The following is a 27,517-nucleotide window of genomic DNA, read 5'->3' on the forward strand; positions in this document are numbered from 1 at the left end:
AAGTTTTCAGATGTATGGACACTGTCAGCAAAAATCATCTTGTAGCTTACTAGCATATATTCCTCGCTTATCAAGGTATGAAAGGAACGACATTTCTCTCCACAGAAGAAGAATGGAAGAGAACTGATGGCGAACCCAGCAGTGATCTACATATGTACAATTTCTTAGGCAGTAGTTTCTTTTAAAGTCCTTCTAACACACTATGTGCTGATGAAGTACATTTTACTGAGCAATATATTCAGTGCACGAATGTTCTGAGTCCAGAATCTCTGGAAGTTAAGCTAACTCAATCTATTAAAGCTTCTCTTTTTTGGACTGGATAGTAAAGCATTATTAATGAATGCTATTAATATAGTAAAATTAAGAAATATTAATTTTAAGAAATGTTCATGTTAAAAATTGTTAAGGTTGCTTAAAAAGCATCTGCTTAAGCTGCAACCTCGGCCACCTCCTCTGACTGCAAAACTCAGAGCCAACCCCTTCCTTAGCGAGCCAGAGCAATCACCACACACAGAGCAATCATTTCTCTCTCAATGCCATTAGACCAGCTTCCTTCAGCTGCTTTGTTAGTATCTAGCAGGCAGTTTTAGCTTCCCAGCTAATCACAGGATAATCTCTTGACCAGGTTACCACTATGGCTCAAATCAAGGCACAGCATCGCAGACCTCAGAAAGAAAGCAACTAAGTATTTTTGGCAATGCATCTAGAAAATACTGTTTGTGTGAGTGATGCAAAGCCAAGACCTGCTTCATGTTTAGTCTAGGGCAGAAGGTACGTGACCAGTAATCATGAAGAAAGAAATGCTTTAATATCCTGTCCAACCTAGAAGCAGAAAGGATATATTTAAAGATATTTAAGGTGTTCACTGAATATCTGACTCCAAGGGAAAACACAAAATCAGTTTAAGACAGACAAGAGTTCAAGCCTGAGCCCTTTAAACATTTAACCGTCTACAGAATTTGAGGTAACCAAAGTATTTGGGAGTTTCCTCTTTACTTTTGGCATTAATACCGGAACACCAGCAAAGATTAATACAATTGTGACATGATTTTTCTACAGGTTTCTTAAAAGTTGCAAACATATTAAGTCTATCTTTTATAAATACTTAAAGTAGGGTATAAGGAGCTTCAAAATCTCATACAAAACACTAGCATTGAAATAGTGATTTATGAATTTTAGTTTTATCTATACTAATGATTAAGTGTTTTTAATTACTTATTATTGGTATCACTGGATCTGTAAATCAATGTTACTTTGAAATGAAGTACTCGAATATATTTCACATTTGTGTCATGATAATTTACAAGTCTGCTAAATACAAAGAGTGAAACTAACCCACACTGAACAGTTCCCAAATTTGTTAACACTTTAGATTGCATTTCTCTGTCTAATGTCAAGCATGCTTTGGCATATTACCTATTCCTCCTCCGACCCTAAAATTCTGAAGTCTTTTATTATTTGTGTAATTTTCTTCTTCAGGACTGAAACTGTCTTTGGAAAATAAAAGTGCTACTAAGTTCTCTCATTCTAGATAACAAAGCACCAAGTAGGCCTTTTAAGCCAAGTACCTAAGAACATGACACACCTGAGCACTACTGTTTCTGCAAAGTTTCTTGTAGATCTGATCAATAGCTATGGAGGCATGCTCAAAGCACCGGCTAAAAAGCTCGTATCTCCTTTTTTTCACCTGTTCAAATTCTTGCTTGCATGTTCTGGCCTCCTTTCTGCTGGTCTCAAAAGCTATGAAAAAAATTACTGAAATTACTCCATAATAAGCCTCTAAGCAAAAACACAGAACAAATATGTATCGTGTACCATAACAAGCATCAAGGAAAATATTGCAGAAAAAGGTTCTAATGCACATACAAGGTGCATACCAATATTATGAGTTTCCTTCCAGATTTCAAATGGAGGCCCCAAAACCTGAAAAGTTGGGATGTATTCAATCTGCTCCATGCCACATTCGCTTGGAGCAATGAACAAAATTCTTCTCCCAGTTCCTTCTGTAAGCTGGGTAGCCTTAAGCAGCACCAGCATTTACTTGTCCTTGGTTTTCTTAATATGTTAATGTCTGCAATGCTCTTTGAGGATACCAATAATTTTGCAGTCATGCTCACGTCTGAGTTCTGGATAACATATATCTGTTCCTTCCATTATTTAAGAAAAATTTAAAGGATTTCATGATTAAAGTCAGTAATTTTTAGAAAATAAGTAAAAATATTTTATGATGCCGTTTGGCCAGCAAGTATCTTTTCAATCTTCAAACTGTATTTCAATAAACTACTGCAGAGTAAAGTATATGTTAATAAATTGTTTACATAGAATTAAAAAGACAACTGAGGATAAACACTTGAGCACAAAAAACACCTTAATATCTGAAAGAAGCAAAGCCAGCAGGACCAACGTCAGAATGAGGAATTTCAATTAGGGTGAAAACTCTCACAGTCACAAAAGAGATTAGTATGAAAGACTCAGTGTTACCATCTGTTGATTCTTGGAACTTGTCTCGAGCTATCTGTAATTTCTCTACTGCTCTCAGGTTTGGAGCAGCTGTCTTCATTAAAGTACTCTCTTTAGATTTTATTTCCTGCTGCATCTGGCTCAGATGATCCTCTACATCTTTATCAGACTCTAAGTCCTAAGGAAAAAATAAAAATACTACAGCCATAAAATTTGCTTTTAGGCCAAGACATTTCAACATATACAGCAAGCACTCATGCTTTCTGGAAGAAGTACCCCACTCATCTAATAGCTTTAACTGGAAACGCAACAAAACAAAAAACTCCACTCAGAGCCTTAGTTCCCAGAATAAATTTACTAGGTCCTAAGCATTGTTCCACAAGACCTTTAAAAACAGACAACAAATTCCCTTCAGCGTACAAGTCTGGATTAAAATACAATCCAGGAGGAGGAGCAGGTGGCTTCACTACTTGATTTGTTCAGAAAACCTTTGAAGACAGGTTCTTGATGAATTCTTCGAGAACTTCCAGTGATGACAGATTCGTCCCTTGCTCTGTACCTAGCCTCTGACATTTAATTATTTTCCTTATGACTAAAATGGGAAAAACAAAATTACAAAACACTGCTGAGAAAACATGACCTAATGGACTGTTACAGAGGGAAGTACGGTAAGTCTCAGTCTCTGAAAATACTACAGAGAGAAGGTCGTACAACTCCCCTGGCAGCCAACCATTTTTTCTAGTTTTCAGTCACAACCTATAGTGTTGGAACTTAAAGGAAAAAACAGTTATATTTACTATTTCTCCATTCTATTTTTATGGTTTAGGTAAGCTTTAAATTAAATTTAGTTATACAAGAAATTGACCTATCCAGAAATTCCATACATTAGTGCTACATATGATTGTAAAACCAAAACACACACACACATGCACTTAAGCTGAACAGTGTTTCTAGTAAGTTTCATTTAAAGACTAGGGTGAAGAATAAATAATTTCAACAAATAAAATATTTTAAATAAAAATAAAAAACTCAATCTCTAATAATTTCAAACAAAAAAGGTTACCTTCAGGTCTTCTGCTAGGCTGCTGTAGTCTATCTGAATTGCCTCTTCCCTTTCATAGATACCTGATGTAGTCTGAGTGCCTTCTGTTTCAGTTCCTAGCTATAAGTATGAAGGACATTCCAGTTCAGAAATATGACAGTTAACTTTTAAACTGTTACTACATTAAAAGGCTATAAAATGAGGAGACAATGGTAACACGGTACGAGGTAAAACTTATTCCATAGCGCCTCCCCTAGCCAAAATGGAATTAACGGTTAGTTAAGATCTTATGAGTCTAATTAAAAACCGCACCTTTTAAATGAAGATGAAAACATCTGCTAATTTCAGTTTGAAGCTAAGATGAAAGTAGCAGTAATTTATTTGTAATATATTTACAACAATGTGCGTACTGTAAATCTCCTGATTGGAAAGATTTACGTTTCCATGATATTTCAATCCCCTTTCAAGGAAAGGCTCTGAAGTGTGTTAAGTCGAGGCGTTTCTTCCATGCAGTTGGCCTCAGAAGAAATGAGTAGCTTCAGTTCTGTACAGCATAAGCAGGATATCTTCTGGACACTGTAAGCCTGGATTTCAAACAGCTACTTTCCCTTGAATGAAACATGTGCTGCATGTCGTTATCAGTCCCTTTCCCACCAAGATTCTTTCTCAGAACCAAATCTTATTGGTCTTCTCAGAGATATTAATTGGGAATCTAAGTTGTTATTCCTACTGCCCACCTCCTTGGTTTCATCTCTTCCTTATTCATAAACAGCAAGAGCTGAGCTGCCTACATACTCTGATGATCAGCAGTTCATGTCCTTTCCTTTCAATGACTGCCCACCTCACTGCCTTCATTTTGTCTTCTGACCCACTCATTCCTACCTATCCTCCAGCAAAAGTACTTTTCTAAGGAATGGGTTCAACAAAACTCCTTCCAAGTTCACAGACTTGTAACAAGTCCTTCAAAACCCATAGCTCTTTTCTTTTAAAAGAGTGGAGAAAGTTTAATTTCTCCTTACAAAAAAAATGCTGGAAAAAAGAGGGAAGACTGAGAAGAATAATGAGGGTCAATCCTCTGATTGCAGGAGTACTTCTCTGTTTTAGCCTATCCCTGATTTCTGTGAATATCTACATCTACTGAAGACAAAAGGATAATTTTAGACAGCATTTGTATTATGGATGATTAACCAAATATTATCTCAATCCATGTACATGCCATATTTATTTACATTTCTGAATTGACCCCTGTGTGTCCTCTTACATATGTATATCTAGAATACTCCTTCATACCAATTTTCTTGTTCCACAGTGATTTTACATATTTCACAGGAATACATTTCAAGCACATGCAAAAATACCTGCAAACAATATTTCTGTCTACAAAAACAAACAAAAATCCTTCTCTTGAATGGATGAGGCCCAATAGCACGAAATCAATATATTTATTATAACATTACTATGTAAGACAAACAGTCCTGTAAGGAAAAGATAAATATCTTTAAATTCAAGACTAATTGAATAATTGCTCCTCCCTGATATCCATTGTCTGTAAACATTTTAAGTACCTCTACTTCACTGATGTCATCCAGTGATCCAGACAGGAGCTTTATTTTCAAGTCCTGCACCTTGCATTCGAGAAGCATATTATGTCGTCTTAATCTTTTCTCTTCCAGAGAGGTTTCTATCGCTGTAGCTTCCTTTTGTAATTTTGTAGCTTCCCTACATACACAAAAGGCACAAAACAACTGAAGAGCAGAAGCATTGCTGCCAATAACATCCACTGCCATACAGCATGAAAAACAGTTACCAGGCACAAAGAGGGCTTTTTCCTCTGTAATCCCCATCAAACATAAAGGAAAATGGTACTTCACTTCTTCCATCCCCTTCATTCTCCCAAATTACTCAACAGGGTGCTCAGAACCACATGCTATTCTAGAACACAAGCTAACACTGCTGTTCTGTATTAACTCTTAACTCCATTGCAAGGTAAACGCTAGTAGCATGGACATAGTTTCAGTATATTGACAAATTCACACTATAGGAAAGGTGGATATTTGAACCTGCTAACTACAACTAAACTCTGTTCTGTTCAGCTCTGCTGAACATATATGGAGATTTGATCCTTTCAAAATACAATCAAGTATCTTCTATTATTACTCTACTTGATATACACCTTGACTCTTTCCAACGAATTCCTTTGATAGCATCAGGTTGCTAAATAAGGAAGAGACATAACAGCTTTATATTGTTAAAATTACACGCTATCAAATGAATTACTAGGCATGCAATCTATGAGTTTATATAAAATTCCAGAAGTTTACCTAGCCATACTGTGCCAACATGTCAGGTTTTTTAAACATAAAGTTTAAGACTCCTGATTAAGAGACATTAAACACATCAATAATAAGCAAGCATAAGAAAACTGAAGTATAAACTGTCCTTAAAGCAGTTGATTTAAAAGAGCAGTAAGGACAAACTAGTAACCTAAAATTAATATGTGTTTAAGGTATCTAACACTTGAAAAGCCTGGAGAAAATAAAAACACTGAAATAGGAAAAAAAAAAATTCTCATTAATGGAACCAACTGTACAACTCAAACAAAAATATGAAACTACCAGCAAACTTAATATGCTCCCCCAATCAAGTCATAAGCTAATACAGACTTATCAGAAGTCACTATATATTTATCAGAAATCACAATGAGACCTAACACTAGGTAGATAATGTTATTCTATATGGCTTACAGGATGGCTCTCATGAAATAATCTTGTTCACATTACTTGTGGGAACCATATAGTGAATTAAAAACACTTTTAAACTAATGCATACTGTAAATGAAAATTACCACGTCTAATGAATCTTTCACAAGAAAACAGAACAAGAGAAATTCAAACATCTGATCACTAACACTCTTCTAAATATTATCACATGAATAATTTTCCCAATAGTACAATTAGTAATTACCTATTAAGAGTTAACAACGTCTTTCTAAACTCTTCAACTTCATTTTGGGTTTTTATAACCTCAGATTTATGAGCACTTAATCTATCCTTAAGATGTTGCTGCTCCTCCACAATTTCATTCACGTTTTTTAGAAGCTTTTCCTCCTCCTGCATAGAAATATTCACATTTTTAAAGTCTCACCAAAAATCTTGACATGGAACCTTTGTTATACAAAAAGAAAGAGTTAAAGTTTACACCTGTTACAATACATTCAAATATGTTATAGCACAAAATCTGAAAGGCACTGGGAAAACAGCCTGTCTTAGACATGGGAAGATCCAGATGTTTTGTGACTGTACTGGACTAAAATATAAAGCCATCAAACAAGGCAGGGATCTTGGGATGCCTTGTAAGCTGTAAGCCACTCCCTTTCCCTCAGTTAGTCTCTTAGCCCTGCAAGAAGGATCCCATCTGCTGTACAACATATTTACAACACCTAATGATATCCTGCAGAAAGTGAAAATTTTCCACTGAGCAAAACTACGAAACACCTGTGTTCTGGGAAAGGAATTTGGGAGGGAGCTAAAAAAATGTAAGAGTATTTGTTTAATAAATGAACCGTGGAAAACTAATGACTATACCCTTGAAGAAGAGCTACCGGACTGATAAAAGGGAACATCTTGGCACCAAAGACTGGACGGTGGCCAGAAAAACATAAAAGTGATAAAACTGCAGTAACTGGGTGAAAGGTAAATGTGGCGAGGGGAGCTGATGACGAATGACTCAAATTCAGGACCGAAAAGACTTGTCCCCGCCACCTGAAAGGCGCATGCATGCTAATTTACATAGCAAGCGAGGCTACTTTTAATATAGTAAACCGACAGTGTATGAAATCACTAACCAGTAAGTGTAAAATTAGGTGGGATTATACTAATCATGTAGTAGGATAAATGTGCTGCAGTTTTGTATGAAGGTGTGACAGCTTTGTGGATTTACCACCTAGCACCCATCTCTGCACAGACATGAAATAAAATACCTCTGCTCTGGGTGTTAATTGGCATCTGCACACCAGGCGAACGACCCTGCTTTTGGGATAACACAAAGGTAACCTGAAATCCTTTAAAAAGTACTGCTCATTAAAGATAAATCCTGAGGAAATCCACAGAGAATAAAGAATCTGTGGAGGTACTCTAGAAGAGTCTTCCCTTATATAACCCATACCACTGCTAAATTGCTAGAAATTAGGTGCTAGAATACAGTAAAAACCTAAAACTACATGCATGAAGACACAGTCTTTAAGAGACCAGTATTATGGCAACCTAATCGAGACTTACTGCTGTTGCAGTATCCGAACAAAGTACCTTCAGAATTTTATACAAAAAAATTTTTCTCTAGGACAAAAATACCTGAATTTGCTCAAAGTCATATTTCAGAAGAATTATGCACACAGGCATGAAGTCAGACGTGGTTTTGTGCATGACTGAGTAAGGGTCTATTGTTTTTCCTCAGTATCAGAAATACGTGTTTTCTAATGTTAAAATATAGAGTTCAAATGATGCATGTGGGGGTTTTTTGCCCTCTTGGGGGGCAGTTTCACATTTCACTTTTGTTTTTTATTCAAAGCACTTTCTCCTTCACTTTCCAGTGCACCACAAGCATAGTTTATTTAACAAGCAACGTTAACACAACAAAAAATTACTTATGAATGAAAAACACTATGAAGGAGGAATCCATACACATTACTTCAACTAAAAACCTAAATTAGTTTTCATAGAGTTATTTTAAGTCTCTTAGTGGCTGTGAAGCACCTTAAAGATGCCAAGCACCAGAGTTGTTTACTATTACTCATAAAATCTTCTAAAGAATCTCAGCCACATGCTACTATTTTTATCTGTAGTCATGCTGCCTTTTCATAGAAAGTAAACACAATATAACACTGTACATACAGTAAACCCAACTTTAATTTTTAGTAAGCTTATTTTTAATAAGTACCCTAATATGGCAGGTTATTCCAAGGTTAAAATGACAATATGCAACTGCATTTTTTTAACATTTACAAGTTAGCACTCAACTAAGGCCTCAAAGAATTACTCAACAGCATCAACTACGTTTATTCAAAACTGTAATTCAATGCATTCTTTCCTCTCAGTCCCAGAGATATATGTAAAGAGATATATAGATATAGATATATAGACTTTACAGTTACCTTCTGTAGCCCAGTAATCTCAGCTTCATCTTTATGAATGGTCTCCCTCAACTTGCTGACTGCATTTGTTAATTTTTGTAGATGATCACGATTATATTCTAGCTGAATGTTTAGTCTTGTCTTCTGATTTTCAAACTCCAGTCTAGTGAAAGTACAGTATTTCAAACCAACGCTTACAAAGCAGGCTAGTAACTGTGATTTTAAGTTATTACGAGATACATTTTCACTTTGACTATTTAGATAGCATTTTAATATCTCTACGTGAACGTAAAAATTTGCATACATTTGGATCATCGATTCCACTACACCACATCCTATGGATATACTGGAAGTTACAAAAATACAGTAATAATAGTTAAAAAAATACAATATACAGTATGGCCACATTCAATATGGAAAGTAACACTAGAAGTTCGAGTATCTCAATATGAATGATATACCTGTAAATGATGCAGATACGAGCTGGGCAAAAGCTACACTGATGCTGTGTATTTATCCAACGCCTGTGCTCTTTGCTCAGCCTCCGCAAGCCTCCTAGTCAGCTGGCATGTATGTTTATCTGAATATTAGAAGGAACCTATCTCGGGTGGGAGATGGCAATTAAGAAGCATGAGACCAGAGCTTTTTAAGCCATATTCAGCCTTGCTTATCATCTCTGAATTGAGATCTGTGTTTGTTTATAGGGGTACAATGGCAGAAACTTCTTCACATGCTGCTGTAAGAAAGGACTGAAGTAAAACTAAGCGGCTGTTTACAGAAAGGTCTCCTCTCCGCTGTTACTGTCTGCTCTGAGCTTTGAGCTTCCCAAATGATTTACTACTAGTGCTGCACCTGTTGTTCAGGCAAAAGGGTTGGCACGGCACCAGCTACAGGCTCTTTAGACCTGGGCAAGAAGGCACCATCACACAGGCTTACAGGACTAATGATAGCAAGTTAGGGCACAAGCAAGGCCAAGGCTGTATGTGCAGTGTAATACAAAGTCACGCAAAAAGCTCCTCTTTTCACTGTTCTATTACTAACTTCTTACACTTCACCAGACTTCAGTTCTTGCAAACATAAATAAATGATCAAATCACTTTAGCCAGCAGGTGCTTTAACTGCAAGTGAATGCACTGCACTACTACCTCACTGCAGCCCTAGCTGAAAACATACATTTGGACCAGTTTCTGAAAACCAGCCAGAGAGTCTCTTAGCAGCTGAAGAGACAGCTGAAAAGCAAACGGAGTTCAGTGCTAGCCATTACACTGGTCATGTAGAAAAAGGTGTATTTTCTGTAAATCATGTCAGGAAACGCCTGTAGTACAAGCAGACAGTTCATTTTAACGTACACATTCTTTAAATATAAATTTGTCGTCCTGTGACGTGCCTGTTTGAGGGGAATACCAGTTGAGGTGGCCTGTGAGAAAATTAAGATCCTGTTTTCCTTAATAGTATGTTCCTATACCAAATCACCACATCTTACACCCAGTTCTCCTTTAAGATCTTTGATACATAAGTGAGCCTCCATGTCATCCTCAATTTGTGATACAGCCATTTTTCAATGTGGATTTTGGAAAACTATTCTTTGCTTTTTCTACACTAGTGCTACCAAAATAGTAAATATTACCTTTCAAGTTTGTAGCAAAATGTCACTGACTATAACTGTCCCATAAACCCAAACCATAGCAGTGCAACTGCCAACTAACCTTTGCAATAACATAACATTTTACAGTCTTCTAGGTTTTTGTGCTATTTCCTGTGATGGAGTTACTCATTTATCATTGTGCCCAATCTAATACAAACCACTTTTTTACATTTCAATTACAAATACCACCTTCTCTTATCAATCTCCTCTTGTTGTCTCACATGTTCTTGTTCATACACACGAATATTTTCTATACCAATTTCTTCACAGAATTCCTTGAAAACAGCATCTTCAGCCTTTGAATGAAGAGAAATGGAACAAAAAACGTTTATCCTATTTTGGCACTCACAGAAGTAAAACATTTAGATGATCACTTCATGCTACATGCTGGATTTTCAAGGTACTTTAAGCAACAGCAAACTGAACTACTGAGTAGTAATCTGTACTTGACATTTTCAAATAACAGTTACAGTACAAATGCCAGATACAAGGCATATGGTCTGCAAAAGGTAACTCTTATCTAAGCTCTTACTGACAGCACCTGGTCATTCCAAAGACAATTTAAGTCATCACCATGTAACCAACTTCCCTGGTTCTGTCTGTGGTTCCCAGTCAACTGAAGAAGAGAAAGCTGAATGGTACACAAGACACTAATCAGATACACCCGATATCTTGGTGTAGCTCGTTCTTCATTTTAATCCTTTCAAGTGATCCATAAATATTAATTGCTATGTTCCATTTATAGCAAAGCCACAGCAAAAACATGCTATAGAATCTCTCATTTCCTAATTATACAGTATATACTAAAAAAAGCCAAAAACAGTCCTAAAATTGTAATGAAAAATTTAAGCAGGCAAATAGGTACAGTGCATATGGCAGGACTGAACAAAGAAATAGCAACAGCCTACAGCATTTAAAAGGAAACCCAATGGACTGAACAAAATCTTAAGAAAACTTTACAGATCAAAACCCAGTATTGTTTATATTGTTTTGGTATGCAGGCTTGTTTAACCAGATATCAACTACTACATCAAATCAAGTTATACTATTCAAGTAACACTATTCTTCGGAAAAGTTCCCTGGATCTGGGATTCTTACAGCCTAATGATCAATGACACACATCTGCACTCCCTCATGCTTGCACCACAAGTAAGAGAGAGAACATGCAGCAGTTTTGACTTCTTTTTACATGCAGAATTCCAGTCATAGATTAATCCAAGAAAGACTGATGAGAATGGGTCAGAGGCCAGGAACTAAGTTACACATGTACTATACACCTCAAGTTAACTCCAGACAGCGGTGAGGAATCTCTCTTTCTCTGAGAATCTACATTTACACAGGCATCTAGGTGCAGGGCTGTGAATTTTCCAGATAAAACTGCAGCACCACTTTTCCATAGTTTGTACCAGATTCCTTTGTTTGGCAAGAGTAGGAACAAGGCAGCTTCCAGACAGAAGTACAGATGAAGTACTTATTTCACGGAGGCCAGCGTTATTGTCTGCTGTAGTAGAACACAGTATGAAACCCCTCTTGGTACCAGATTAAGCTTTACTGCTATTTGCCTCACTGAATGCCTTCAGTCTCTTCGTGATAACCACGCTTTTGAATTTGTAAGCTGTCTGTATGAACTGTTCTGGGGACCATCTGAAGATGGGAAAATGATAAGGAAAATGAGGTATGAGATGGCAGAACAGTCTACAGAAAAAACAGCTGGGAGGCTTAACTGTTGGATCACATATCATAGAGAACTTTTCCTGTTGCTGATAAAAAGCAGAAAGGAGCAGGTTCTAATGACAAAAGCTGTTTAGTACCGTAACAGATAATGACTTTGGACAGGTGGGGATAGCACAAGGTCCCTAAGCTCTGCATCAGCTACCCCTCAAAAAACAGGGAGAGCAAAGACTCAGTTAGATCACAAGCTAGCTCCATCTTCCATGAATTGGACTCAAAATGAATGTAGGCATACAATAGTCTTAAAAACAAAACCAAAAATCAAAACAAAGCCCAAAACCACAACATTTAAAAAACCCCAAACCCAAAACACCTCCTCACCCCCCTAACAAAAAACCCAACCAACCAAACAAAAAAAAAACCCCAAAACAGTGGAATGAGGAATTTGCTGATGATCATCATGCATACCTCAACCATTCTCCCGAGGTAGTTAGAGTGCACAGAAAACAAAGCACAGATATTGGCTACTTCCAAGAAGAGAAAGGAGTCTTCACACTATGATGCTCTTTATCTATTTTAGTATATAGTGGTGTAACAGGTCATGATGTAGACATGACACCTGTAGAGTTCAGAACAAAGCACTCCAGCAGTGCTGAGAAGTGTTCTCAGCTCTAGAAAACCAATACAGAGCTCTCTTCCTAACAGCATGAGCATGCCTAATCTGTTCTGCCTGTGGGTTGCAAAAGTGGTGGATCTTCTCTTCTCCCAATGAAAAGATATTGATAGAACGTTTCCACGTAGACACTGAATGGGTCCTGCTATGACTGCAATGAGAATGATTTTCAGAAGGATTGTCACCCACGCAGAGACTGTCTACCTAGTGGCTGCACTGATGACTGAGAGACCTGCAAATCTTGTGGGTGCATGTAGAGTTTAGTGTACGTACACACTGTCACAGATCCATATTGGCCAGGAAGACTTCACGCCAAAAGAAAATTACAGTCTAGTCATGCAGTCACACTACAAAATTATCTCTCCAAAAAAAAGGAGAGATCCTGTAACTACAGTTTCTTACAAAGAACCTGGATATCAGAGTCTGAGAAAGAATAAGCTGGGATTTAACAAATTCTACCCTCAGGCCAGGAAAGACCTACAGAGTATTTTTCTGGGATTTGATCTACAGTGAAAGTTTGCACTTAGAGCTCTAAAGCTGTGAACTTTGATGGACTGTCCCTGCTCAATACTTCGAAGAGTAAACCATATTTATTAGCAGAGCAGGAAAAGGTGGGGAAAAAACAATCCATCTTCTTCAAACTCAAAAATTTTCTCCTATGTCAAATGAAATTATAGTGTATATATTAAGCAAAGCTTCATCTAACATTAAGAAGTAGATGGATTTGGTTGGTTGGGTTTGTGTTTGGCACATAGAAGTCACAGTATTTTGATTTTAAGGAAACTGATTTGCAAAGCTATGATACATATATGCTAACATCCAATGGCTTTTCTGTTCACAGTTACCTTGGTACGAAAGGTAGAGAATGTAGGAAGATTGCTGGAGTAACTTATAATCCTTGTCAACAAAGCAGTTTACAAAGTTAAAAGTTCTCCGATTTCTAAAGGTCAGCAGGAACAGAAAGAAGTTTCTGTAGTGTAAGAGCATAAGCTGTCATGACTATGACAGAAGGCATTACCTCATTAATTTTTTTCTGAAATTCTTCTATTTTTTCTTTTCTTTGTGCTACTCCTTCATTCAGCATATCATGCTGAGACTCAATATTTACCAGTTCACTTTCCAGTTTTGATTTTTCCTAGATAGAAAGAGAGAGAGCGAGTGATTTTTCTTAATAGGATGGTCAACTTTCTAGAAATTAGGAGACAGCTCTGTTCCAGATTAACCTGTATTTTTCTGATTAAAAACATTAAATATTTTCTTCTCAAATGCCACTTACGCACTATTATTGCCAATTTGTATGCGATGATTACAGTTTTAATGAGCAGAAAAGCAAATTACCTAAGTATCATTTAAAGTGCATTTTGACTTACAGACTTCTGAAGGTTACTAAATGATAAACCAAGCTTACCAGAAATTCAAATTTAAAACCTAAAATAGAAAAAGCCTCATGTAAATTACTTTTTAATCTTGTTTTTTATATTTTATTACTGTATGTAAAACTTAAACTGCATTAAATAAAGCTACATAAGGAAGTGGTATTTACTTCACTGGTATTTGCAGCTTAGGTAAAAAAATACAGTTATTAAACATGAAAATTATAAAGGCTTAGTACTATACCGTGTAGAGATTAGCGAGATGTTTCTTTTTAATAAGCTCTAATTCACTCTGTGAATATTTAAGTCGTGTCTGAATTCCGTGGCACTGAGCATGCAACTGCTTCAAGTCAGTCTCCTTACGTTTGACCTTCATTAAAGCCTAGAAAAATATTACGATGGGAGAAAAAGCATTTTAAACAAAAGGTGAATTATTTGGAAATTACTCATTTTTCAGATTTACACACTACATAAAGCTAGCCTCACTGACATAGGCCCCATTCAAGGTAAATGCTGATAGCATTGGTCGCATTCAATAGTAATTTTGTAACAGATTTATTTCTCAAAAGAAAGCATATGCTTACAAATTCCTAAGTTCCTACTCTATCCCTCTTGCAAAATAACTAGGTATGACAAATCATTTTACACTGACAGGTTTTGGTCCGTGCAAATATTTTCATCTTGACAGAACATATCATCTTTTTCACTAAAAGTCTTCAGGTACTTTGAACCACAGCTCTTTTTTCCTTGAAGGAACTTGTATCAACAGTGCTGTCCAGGTTTTCCACCTCTGTGACACATGAACCAACCCACCAGCTAAAGACAGAGACCCACAGTTGATTATTATTAACTAGAAGAGGATAAACAGCTACTATGTTCTGCCTGCATCCTCTAGAAGTTTTGAAAATCACCTTTTTGGAAAATTATCTTCCCATAGCTGAATTAGACACAACTGTTACTCCTTTATGCCTTTAGCAGTTAAGTGCTTTTTAAGAGACCTACCTTTAACTCATTAATCAAGCTATCTCTTCTTTCTTTCATTTTATTCATTTCTTTATCATCCCAACATCTAGCTTTAAATCTTAAATCACTTGATCCTCCAGAAATCACTCCAGATTTCAAAAATAAAGTTCCATCAAGAGCCACTGTCTGGAAGAAAAAAAAAAATTAAAACCAAATAAATCTGAACACAAAGCAGCCAAAATATCCCATGAACTAGTGCACCAAGATATGGTAGTTAGACAAGCAACAACCACATTTTAGTTGGACTCCGTTTTTTTTTTTCTGTTCCAAACCTGCTAATACAAGATACATGAAGCCACAAAAAAAGTCTGTTGTTTCTTGGCATTAGTCACGTTTTGGTATTATTTCAACTGATCAGAAAAGGAAATGAAATTGTATAATTTCCTTGTACTTAGGAAATGAATATGAGACATTTGTGAATACCCTGGCAACTTAGAAAGCCATGTCTGGCTCAGTAGAGCAAACCAAGCAATGTGATAATGGAGCAAAGGAGAACAGCTCATTTGTAAACAGAAAGTGTAAATTTTAGTAAAGAACATGGGTGTTTTTGTGACTTGATTCCAAGTAAACATGATTTCACACTCACTTTCAACTTAAAGCTGTTTTAATCAAGATTTTAAAAGGTTTAGTAAGTGCATAACAGGGCTCCACAGACTATCTACAGCAACAGAGGTATGGATAAGAAGAAAGAACTGCAGGAAGAGACAGAGAAGCTTCCAGTCCTCAATACAGTCTACATCTAAAATATCTGACAGAATCTCCCAGTTGTAAAGAATTTTTGGAAGCATTTCTTCATAAAAAAACTAGCAAGATAAAGTTTGTATTTTTAAATCATACAGTTTTAAGAACAGGATTATCCCTCCTTCCTCATCCTCCTTTTCATCATGAGGACCATACCTAGAAACATATTTGGACACTAACTATCCTCCAATTTTCCTCCTTTTCCCAAGAAATCATTTAAACGTACTACCATACAGGGGAAAACATCACCATGTGAAATATCTGGGGGTTTATTTATGTGGGAATAGACTAGACAGTGCAGTACCATTCTGTGTTTATCTGCAATGTTTATAGAAGAATTACTTAAATGGCATCAAATACATAACTGCAATGAAAAACATATGCAACAAAACTCAGCTTCTTACTTTCAACCTCACTGGTCCATCAAATGCTATTTGTTTTGCTTCTTTAACTGTTTCACAGACCAAGCCATTCCCACTCACAAACTGAATCACTTTTTTCAGTGGAGCAAATGGAGTTTGTACAATATCCACCATCATTTTAGCTCCTTTTATCTCTCTTAACTTTTCGTTGATTGGTTTAACCTGTAAAGCAAATAAGTGGTGTTCAGAACCCATGTTGTAATAGCAAAGTATGTCCAAATCTGAGTGGTCTGGGGACAGGGTGTACAGATCAACAGAATGGGGGTCTCAGTCACTCTAAGACTAGAAACAGATCTGGTTTTCTTATTCTGTGTATACTATAGTCCTTGAATCTGTGTAACCTATTTCACTGTGCATGAAATGCAAGTACACTAATGCATGTAGCATGGGGAATAAACAAGATGAGTTCAAGATCTGTGTGCAGTTGCAGGGCTACCATCTTCTTGGGATCAGGGAAACATGGTGGGATAGCTCCCACAACTGGAGTGCTGCAATGGAGGGATAGAGGCTTTTTAGGAAGGACAGGCTGGGAAGACAAGGAGGTGGAGTTGCCCTGTATGTGAGGGAACAGCTGGAATGCACAGAGCTCTGCCTGAGTAAGGATGGTGAGCCAACTGAGAGCTCATGGGTAAAGGCTGAAGAGAGAACTGGTACAGGTAATATTGTAGTGGGTGCCTGCTACAGGCCGCCTGACCAGGAAGAAGTGGTGGATGAGGCCTTCTACAAACAGCTAAAAGCAGCATCACATTCACAGGCCCTGGTCCTCATGGGGGACCTGAACCACCCCGATATCTGCTACAGGGACAACACAGCAGGGCATAAGCAATCCAGGTGGTTCCTGGAAAGCATTGATGACAACTTCCTCACCCAAGTAACAGAGAAGCCAATGAGGAGAGGTGGTCTGCTGGACCTCATACTCAGCAACAAGGAGAGGCTTGCTGGGGATGGGAAGGTCAAAGGCAGCCCTGGCTGCAGTGAGCATGAGATAGGAGAGTTCAGGACCCTGAGAGGAGGGAGCAGGGCAAAAGGCAAGCTTGCAACCCTGGACTTCAGGAGAACAGACTTTGGCCTCTTCAAACATCTGCTTGGTAGAGTCCCATGGGATAAGGCCACAAGAGTGAAGAAGGACCCAAGAATGCTGGTTAATAATATTCAAGGATCACCTCCTCCAGCCTTAAGAGCTAACATCCCAAGGAGTAGAAAGTCAGGCAAAAATACCAGGACACCTGTATGGATAAACAAGGAGCTCCTGGCAAAACTCAAACACAAAAAGGAAGCATACAGAAGGCGGAGGCAGGGACAGGTAACCTAGGAGGAATATAGAGGCACTGTCCAAGCATGCAGATAAGGGGTTAGGAAAGCCAAAGCCCAACTAGAATTGAATCTGGCAAGGGATGTCAAAGAAACAGCTTCTGTAAGTACACAAGTGACAAAAGGAAGACTAGGGAAAATGTGGGCCTGCTGTTGAATGAGGCACGGGACCTGGTGACACAGGATATGGAAGAGACTGAGGTACCAAATTCCTTCTTCACCTCAGTCTTGACTAGCAAAACTAGCCTCCAGGAATCCCAGGTTCCAGAGACCAGGGAGAAAATCTGGAACAAGGAAAACGTACCCTTGATGGAAGGGGATCAGGTCAGGGAATGCTTAAGCAAACTGGACATACATAAATGCATGGGCCCTGATGTGATGGAACCACCAGTGTTGATGGAGCTAGCTGATGTCATTGCAAGGTCACTCTCCATAATCTTTGAATAATCACGGCAACTGAAAGAGGTGTCTAAGGATGGAAGAAAAACAAGTGTCACTCCTGTGTTCAAAAAGGGACAAGAAAGAGGACCCAAGGAACTACAGGACAGTCAGCCTCACCTTGATCCCTCGGAAGGTGACGGAGCAACTAATCCTAGAAACCATTTCCAGGCACATGAATGACAAGAAAGTCTTGGGGGAGCAGTCAGCATGGATTCACCAAGTTGGTCATGCTTGACCAACCTGACAGCCTTCTACAATGAAACGACTGACCTGGTAGATGAGGGGAGAGCAGTGGATATTGTCTATCTAGACTTCAGTAAGTCTTTCAACACTGTCTCCCACAAGATCCTCATAGAGAAGCTGACAAAATATGGGCTGTGAGGTGGACTGAAAACTGGCTGAACAGGCAGGCCCACAGGGTGGTGACTGGTGGCACAAAGTCCAGTTGGAGCCCAGTAACTAGCCATGTCAATATCAGGACCAATCCTGTTTAACATCTTCATTAATTATCTGGACCATGGGGGAAAATGTACCCTCAGCAAGTTTGCTGATGACACAAAACTGGGAGGAATGGCTCATATGCCAGATGGTCATGCTGCCATCCAGAGGGACCTCAGCAGGCTGGAGAAATGGGCTGACAGGAACCTCATGAAGTTCACCTCACAAGTGCTTTGCCTTAACATTTAAGCCTATTTTAGTTAAGCTTAAATGAGCCAATATAAAGATTTACAAGTGTATTAACTTGCTGATGACAGGAAAAAGAAAAATGTACTTACATCAAGGTAATCCAAAGCAAGAAAAGTTTCAGGTTCAGCTCGTTCTTGTTTTAGGAACCGAATGCAATCTCTTGCTGTTTTTTCAGTGGCAACAACTATAGCAGTCATGTATTTGCTGAATACTTTGGTAACAGCAAGCTGGTATTTTTTATGAATAGGATGACACAGGTCGAGCAGTCTTCCAAACTGAAGATAAAAATATAGAGAAATATTAATATGTTACTTTAGATATCAAATAATATTTCTGCATACGAGATACTGAAATAGTAAGAGAAAAATGTGTTACATATCTACCAGCTGCACTCTCTTACAAGGGCTGTACATCAGAAAAAACAGAAATTGTAGCAGTCATCAATCCAAATTGCAAAGTATGCCTTCAAAATCTGAAGGGATTTAATTTTTTCCCTGAGGTTACAGTTACATATCTCAATGTTTTACTCAGTCTCTAGCATACACCTCTAGAAGCATAACAGAGTGACAACAGCAACGTTACCTAAGTACCTTTTTTGGAGAGAAAGGAAGTATCTAACACACAATAAGATCCTTGAATGACAATAAGGTCTTAATTAAATAGGACTGTTAACTGGAAAATCGTAGCAAGAGAGGCACTATTCCAGTTTCAACCCAAGAAAGAAGTATCTGCTTACTTTAGTAGCATGAAAAGAATAAAACCTGCTTTTCTTGTACTGCACAGTTGAAATAATCAAGCCTGTTTTGCCATATATTGAAATAACACCTCCATAGATAAAACTAATTAGTTCTTTGCTGTACATGCTCCCTGAAGATCTTTTGTTCCATTTCTGTAATTACAGGTACAGTTGAGCTTTCCCTGAATGATTAAGGCTACTAATGCACATTCTGAACATTATAACCTCTGAATTCATGCAAGAACAATTTTTCTGCTCATTGACATATAGTTACTGGTCTCCTCTTGCGTATCTACAGTTTTACCCTTACCAAATTTAAACAAATGAGAACAGGAAGACAACTGGTAAGAGTCATATGTGATAGGTCATCCACAGTATTATCTCATGAATTACATAATAGAGATAATTTCCAGTAGATCAAATCACAGCCTACTATGATCTACTTTCCTGCCCTTCTCTTGGAAAAATGTCTTCCCTTTTCTGAAAACCAGTAGAAGCAAGGATAACTCCCAACACCACAAAAGTCTTTATTTAGTTTCCTGGTTTTCTCACACAGTGTTATCTACTTGGATGTTTCTATCTGCAGCTCAGACACGTGATGTTTCAGACATGCAAAACTATACAGAGGATCTATATACTTTCAGACACAGGCATTTAAGTCCAGATGGAATGCCGCATTTCTGTGAAAACAAATATTGACAGCCCAACTGCATCTGTCACAATAGCAATCTTGCCAATTAACACTACCTATGCAGGAATGCCATTTTGAAAATTAAATTGTAAAAAACTGTAATCATCTGCAAAATTCACTTTCTTGATCAGACAAATCCATGGAAATGCACATGCCACTCATGCAGCGGAATCACATTGCTGCATGGCTATTTCAGTACCTGGAATGTTCACCAACCATTACAAGAATGTTTTAACAGAAGAACAGAAACTTTAAAATGGACATAAGAACTAAACATTTAAAAGCAGTATGCCATTTTTTGCCTATGAAATCCAGAAGACCAACACCAAGATGTCCTCCAGTTCTGCCCGAGTACTTAGTGGACCGGACAGTGAAATGTGTCGTGACCCTTCCATCCTGACACTTCAATTTAGATTGTGTTCAAGCATCTGCAATTAGTACACCAGAGCTTAAAGAGCAGCTCAGAAGCAACTGTTGCCTCCTATGCTGGTGTTGGGAAAATGCAGGAACAAGGGTAACTGAAGCAGGTACTGTTAAGACTTTCTGTAATGACATAGTTTATGTAACCAATTCGACTTATCTAGTTTTTTTTGTTAGAAGCCATCACATCTGTAAGTACTCTTAAATTTGCAGCCTCTGAAGGAAAATGACAAGAGAACATCCTGAACACCAGCTCTCCCCTAAGCCAGCAAGATATCACCAGTCTGATCCAGTTCTTTTCAAATAGGGATACAATGCAAAGAGTGAGCATAAAACAAAATACATCAATCATCTTTTTGATTTTTTTGGAACACCTTGTTAACTGGATGAAAAAATTCTGAAGAACAGCTGAAAAGCAAATTTCTTAATCTCTTGAGAAAACAACAGGATCAAATACTTGCCAGATTCTGAGAAAGTTTTGTAAAAGACCAAAGCAAAGAAGAACTGAAAACATGTTCTTTTTTTATGTTCTTATGGCAGCACTAGGAAGCAGATGTGTCACCTTCTACTTCTAAACGTTTAAAAAAAAAAAAAAAAAAAAAAAAGATTTCCAGCTTGTACATCTCAACTGACTACGTATATCAAAAAGGGTTGATTATACTGAGACATACTCGGAGACCAACTATTCAATTGATTAGATTTATCAAAAAGTTCTTATTTGGAATGGCTTCCAATGTTGGAGTAAATATTTTTAAGTGTCAATAAAAAGGTGCAAATATGCCTCATAAAACAATCAATGTCTGGTTTGTGTATCGATTCTGAATTGTCAGCACTTAATGGCATTAGTGAAGAGTAAGTTAAATAACATATGGTAACTGATAAGCAAAGACAGACCATTTTGATAACAAAAATCTCATACACCTAAGCAAAATTGTCCTTTGGAAGAAGTATCCTTTCTGGAATAAATGGTCTCACAGCTAACCTTCCCATTCATTTCTTCAAAATAAGTAGGTCAAAAATATGTTTGAGGACAGAAGAAAACAAAAGCAAAAAAAAAAAAAAATCAAACACTACAAAATCACACAAGAGATCAAAATTATTCTTGGATGTAAGCAGCAATCTATTTCCGGAAACTGAAAAATAATGACAGTATATGCTACTATTCTTTCAGTAATACCATTTCACCAAGTACACTCAAGCGAGCATAAAGTTTAAAAGAATATTCAAGACAGTCCAATTTACTCTAGCTGCTTACTCAGTCTAAGGCAGAACTCTTAAATCTTAATTCTAAAATAAGGCATTTAAATGACGCCATTCAATTACCACAGAATCCGGATATAGTCTTTTGAGACTTTCCAGGATCTCTGCTTTCATTTGCTGACGCCTTCCTTCATGGTAATCAATTTTGGCATTCTGCAGTTCACCAACTATTTTGTTCAATTCTTCATTCACTTCAGCCATTCGTATCGTTGAACTTTCAATTTCCTTAGTTAGCGCTTCCACTTGCTGTTTTTTCTCTGTTAACGATTCACTTTGAACAGAAGCAAAAATAGGAAAGCAATTTACTACTTCATTTATACAAGCTTTTAGCTTATAAAATTAAAGCCATTCTGTGGTCACAGACTATGAAAATCATGAAAGATTTTAAGTATCTATAAGAAGCTACTTCTTATGCAAGTTGCATTCTATAGTATAAGCTATTTCTAAGGTTTCAAAATTGAGTTCGAGTGAGAGTTGTTGCTTGTCTAACACAACCATACCGCTTTATCCCTCATCAATAAAAGGCCTGATATTGTACTAAGAAGGACTGAGAATTCTCATGCAAAATTATTACTCACTTTACACACTTACCAAAATCACTAAGGCTTTACCACACTCCACTACAACTACCTAATTAAAAAAATTTTGCATCACACCAATCACAATGGGTCTGCTGCTCCCTGTCCATGGCAGAACTTTGTTCAGTACACAGACAGCATTAAGCCAAAGCACGCATTAGAGATGCATAGGAAAAGACAGGTTGGAAAAAAAATCTCTGGAGATCACCTACTCTGACCGCCTGCACAAAACACAGGCTAATGTTAAAGTTAGTTCAGGTTGCTCAATGAAGCGCTTATATATCTTATTTCACAAAGAGTAAAAATCAGATAGAAGACAAGACGCAGGAAGCAAGAACTGAGCTGTGCTCCTAATATACAACATAAGTATTAATGCTTTGTAGAGCAGCACAACTACAGAACTGCCCAGATCTTTTGCTCAGAATTTGTACACTAATAGCCCCATACCTTGCCTGTAGTGACATAATTTGCCCATCTACAAGAAATTAGAAGCAATTACGAAATGGATTTCAAACAAAATATGGATGAGTCATCATACTTCCTACTTTATTTTGACAGCTGAAGTTCTGAAATATTAATTAAAATTAGTAAGAATTCTAATTCTTATTTAAATTTTAAAGAATAGAAAAGAATTAGAAAGAATTAGAAACCTGCTACGTTAATTTGAAAACATGTAATATTCAAGAAATCCAATTAGCTTTTAATTTTTTAAACATACGTGCATATCTTGGCATATTCTTCCAACTTCTCTATTCTTTTTTTATGCTCTTCTATCTGTTCCACAATCTGTTTTATGTTTTCCTATGCAATCACAAATAGAATGTGTTAAAAACAAACTAGAGGAAAACAACAGTTTTATAGCAAGATACGAAGCTCTTAATTCAGAACAAGTACTGAGAGAAATCTTTTCTTCCTTGTTGGTATTTCATGCTGAAGTAATAGCATCTCTTTTTCAATACTAGATGCCAAACTGCACCATGAATAATAAAAGGAAATTATTTTATCAAGGCCATTACGAGATTTTTCATGTTTGGCTACAGTTCAGAGAAAGCCTCTTCAGCACAAAGAATCATGACACCATCAAATAAAACAACTTTAAACACAGTGTTAGTAAATTATAGGTGTTAAAACAAAAAAAGGTGCTTTTCTTGGCCCAAGATTAATAGAAGCTTTTTCCTAAAAAGGACACATGAAGAAGTTGACATAGAGGTTCCAACCTGACACAAAAGCATTGTATTAAAGAACAAACCAAACCAACAGTGAAACAAGTATTTTCAATTACTAAAATTGAATAAAAATACATTAAACTAAAGCAAGTGAAAGAAAAAAAAAATAGTTACCTACACATTTTTATTAAGCCTTAATTTAACTTCCAAAATCCTTGTGACCTTTTGAATAGCTCTAGGGATGGAGAGTCCACAACCTCTTTGTGCACCCGCTTCAATGCTTGACTGTCCTTGAGATGAAATAGTTTACCTAATAGCTATTCGGAATTTCCTGCATTCTGAGTTCTGCCTGTTGTCTCCCATCCTATCCCTGTGCACCTCTAGAAAGAGAGTGGTTCTATCTTACTCATACCCTCTCGTAAGGTAACTGCAGAAAGCAATAAGGCCTCCCCTTCACCTCTCCTCCAGGCTGAAGAGATGCAGTTCTCTCAGCCTCTCCTCATAAGCCAGGTGCTCCAGCCCAACCAGCTTGGTGGCTCTCTGCTGGACTCACTCCAGGATGCCAGTATCTTTCACAGCATCACAGAACGGTTGGGGCTGGAAGGGACCACTGGAGATTATCTAGTCCATCCCCCCTGCTAAAACAGGTTCACCTAGAGCAGGTTGCACAGGATTGTGTCCAGGTGGGTTTTGAATATCTCCAGAGAAGGAGGCTCTACAACCTCTCTGGGCAGCCTGTTCCAATGCTCTGTCACCCTCAAAGCAAAGAAGTTTTTCCTCATATTCAGAAGGAACTTCCTGTGTTTCAGTTTGTGCCCATGGCCTTCTTGGCCGCAAGGGCACATTGCTGGCTCATGGTTAACCTGCTGTCCACTGGGACTCCCCGCAGGTCCTTCCCCGCAGAGCTGCTTTCCAGCAGGTCAGCTCCTAACCTGTACTGGTGCATGGGGTTAATCCTCCCTAGGTGTAGGACCCTACGCTTGCCTTTCCTGAACTTCATTAGGTTCCTCTCCGCCCAACTCTCTATCCTGTCCAGGTCTCGCTGAATGGCAGCACAGCCTTCTGGTGTATCAGCCACTCCTCCTAGTTTTCTCTCATCAGCAAACTTGCTGAGGATACACTCTGTCCCTTCATCCAGGTCAGTGATGAATGAGTTGAACAAGACTGGACTCGGTACTGACCCCTGAGGAACACCGCTAGCTGCAGGCCTCCAGCTACACTCTGCGCTGCTTATCACAACCCTCTGAGCTCTGCCATTCAGACAGTTTTCAGTCCATCTCACTGTCCACTCATCTAACCCACATTTCCTGAGCTTACCTAGAAGGATGTTATGGGAGACAGCGTCAAAAGCCTTGCTGAAGTCAAGGTAGACAACATCTACTGCTCTCCCCTCACCTACCCAGCCAGTCATGCCATCATAGAAGGCTATCAGACTGGTCAAGCATGATTTCCCCTTGGCGAATTCATGTTGAGTATTCCTGATAACCTTCTTTTCCTCCACATGCTTAGAGATGACATCCAGAATGAGCTGCTCCATCACCTTTCCAGGGATGGAGGTGAGGCTGACTGGCCTGTAGTTTCCTGGGTCCTCCTTCTTGCCATTTTCTGAAGATTGGAGTGACACTGGCTTTCCTCCAGTCCTCAGGCACCTCTCCTGTTCTCCAGGACCTTTCAAAGATGATGGAGAGTGGCCTAACAGTAACATCTGCCAGCTCCCTCAGCACTCGTAGGTGCATTCCATGGGGGCCCATGGATTTGTGTGTGTCCAGTTTGCCTAAGTGATCCTCCTCAACCAAGGGAAAGCCTTCCTTTCTCCAGACTTTCTCTCCTGCCTCCAGGGTCTGGGATTCCTGAGGGCCGGCCTTAGCAGTAAAGACTGAAGCAAAGAAGGGATTCGGTAACTCCATCTTTTCTGTATCCTCCATCACCAGGGCACCCACCTCATTCAGCAGTGGGCCCGCATTTTCCCCAGTCTTCCTTTTGCTACTAGTGTACTTGAAGAAGCCCTTCTGGTTGTCCTTGACATCCCTTGCTGGATTTAATTCCAAGTGGACCTTAGCCTTCCTCACTGCACCCCTGCATACTCTGACAATGTTCTCATATTCCTCCCAAGTGGCCTGTCCCTTTTTCCACATGCTGTAAACTTCCTTCTTCCATTTGAGTTTTGCCAGAAGCTCCTTGCTCATCCATGCATGTCTCCTGCCACCTTTGCTTGATTTCTTACTCATAGGGATGCATCAATCTTGAACTCGGAGGAAGTGATGATTGAATATTAACCAGCTCTCTTGGACACCCCTACCTTTTAGAGCCCTAACCCATGGGGTTCCTCCAAATATGTCCTTGAAGAGGCCAAAATTAGCTCTGCTGATATCTAGGGTTGTAATCCTACTTATTGCCCTGCTTCCTCCACGCAGGATCCTGAACTCGACCATCTCACGGTCACTGCAGCCAAGGCTGCCCCCAACCTTCACATCCCCAGCCAGTCCTCCTTTGTTTGTTAGTATAAGGTCCACCAGCACAGCTCTCCTTGTTGGCTCTTCCACCACCTGTGTCAAAAAGTTACCATCAATGCTCTGCAGGAACCTCTTGGGCTGTGTGCACCTAGCTGTGTTGTCTTTCTAGCAGATATCAGGGTGTTTGAAGTCCCCCATGAGAACCAGGGCCTGTGATCGTGAGGCTACTTTCAGCTGCCTGTAGAAGGCATCATTGACTTCCTCTTCCTGATCAGGTGGCCTGCATTAAACACCCACAACAGTGTCACCATGTTAGCCTGCCCCTTAATTCTTACCCGTAAGCTCTTGACTGGTTCTTCATCCACTCCTAGACAGAGCTCAATACATTCCAGTTGCCCTCTCACATAAAGGGCAACTCCACCACCTCACCTTGCTGGCCTGTCTTTCCTAAAAAGTACGTAGCCATCCATGACAGCATTCCATTTCTTGTACTGGGGAGCCCAGAACTGGGCAGAGTATGCTAGATATGGTCACATACATGCTGAATTGTGAGGAATGATCACCAAATGTCAATTGTACAGATAAGTAATGCCAACTCTGAGTGGTCAGACACGCAAGTATCCCTTATTTCCTTCTCAATAGTACAACGGGACTTGCAAAGTTTTAGAGGCACAAGCAATAGAATTTATTTCACTTCCAGATACTAACTAGGTTTTCCTGGTAACTAGTACTTCAAAAAGAAGTAGTATTGTATCAAGAGCAAATGAATGTACAAGTATTAACTTCGGTGTCATGGCAAGGATGACTTTACATCCTCATAGATACACAGTAAAATACAAGCTTTTCCATACAAGCAAGTTTATATGTACAAGAAGGAGGTGTTAGGAACTCTGGAACTGGTGAAGTCTCATCTGATGGATTTTTAAGTTAAGTTTTCTGAACATGAAGAGTCTCCTCTAAACTTTGACTCCATAACTAAATGGTGAAGAAATGCATGTTGCCTCTCCAGCTTCTTAGTAGGTGACAACACTGCAAGGTTAGCATAGTTTGGAAAAAAAAAAAAAAGTAAAAAACCAAAACACCTAATAGGGCAAGGCTTCTAGCAAAAGACAGGTCATCAGCTGAGCTTCTGTCCTTTCTACTTCTATGAGAAGCACCATGCAAAGTTGAACAATGAGTTGCGAAATAATTTTTCTAAAAGAGAGCATTAGGCATGGTGACCAAGTCATAGTGAAAAATGTAGGCATTTTATTATTACATATTTGGATCTGCAATGATAAAAGAAATCAGAAACAAAATGACAGCAACGATCTGTATTCACACCAAACAGCCCACCTCTGAAGTGCAATAAGAGAGTGGACACCAAGGAGATTTTTCCAACTACAGCACACCACTGACCTTAAAAACATCTCAGCAAAAAGGTATCTGTGATCAAAATGAACCTCTGAAGGGTGTGAGTATCATACAGATATACAACAGCTCTAGGACAGCTCAGAAAGAAAAGCCACACTGATAAAAAGAGGAACCGATTACAGTTAAGCATATGTTCTGAGTAACTGTAAAATATTAGAGCCAAAGCTTTCAAAACCAAATCCT

At 38.4% G+C, this 27,517-nt stretch overlaps 1 protein-coding gene across 1 annotated transcript in view; it reads right to left on the reverse strand.

Annotated features, from left to right (window-relative positions):
- The window catches only part of SMC1B (structural maintenance of chromosomes 1B), a 40,724-nt gene that overhangs the window by 5,960 nt on the left and 7,247 nt on the right, over window positions 1-27,517 (reverse strand). Inside the window, exons 8-21 of the mRNA XM_087766878.1 lie at window positions 23,021-23,103; window positions 21,788-21,995; window positions 18,707-18,892; window positions 16,161-16,340; window positions 14,995-15,141; window positions 14,237-14,374; window positions 13,638-13,754; window positions 10,465-10,571; window positions 8,652-8,793; window positions 6,467-6,612; window positions 5,068-5,221; window positions 3,524-3,622; window positions 2,482-2,638; window positions 1,586-1,740 (exon numbers count right to left, since the gene is read on the reverse strand). Coding sequence (XP_087623004.1) covers window positions 1,586-1,740; window positions 2,482-2,638; window positions 3,524-3,622; window positions 5,068-5,221; window positions 6,467-6,612; window positions 8,652-8,793; window positions 10,465-10,571; window positions 13,638-13,754; window positions 14,237-14,374; window positions 14,995-15,141; window positions 16,161-16,340; window positions 18,707-18,892; window positions 21,788-21,995; window positions 23,021-23,103 — 2,019 coding nt within the window. The remainder of the gene's footprint in view (window positions 1-1,585; window positions 1,741-2,481; window positions 2,639-3,523; window positions 3,623-5,067; window positions 5,222-6,466; window positions 6,613-8,651; window positions 8,794-10,464; window positions 10,572-13,637; window positions 13,755-14,236; window positions 14,375-14,994; window positions 15,142-16,160; window positions 16,341-18,706; window positions 18,893-21,787; window positions 21,996-23,020; window positions 23,104-27,517) is intronic.

This window comes from Nipponia nippon, unplaced genomic scaffold (genome assembly GCF_047370975.1).
Source record: "Nipponia nippon isolate SJK-2023a ecotype South Korea unplaced genomic scaffold, ASM4737097v1 scaffold_3, whole genome shotgun sequence".
NCBI lineage: Eukaryota > Metazoa > Chordata > Aves > Pelecaniformes > Threskiornithidae > Nipponia > Nipponia nippon.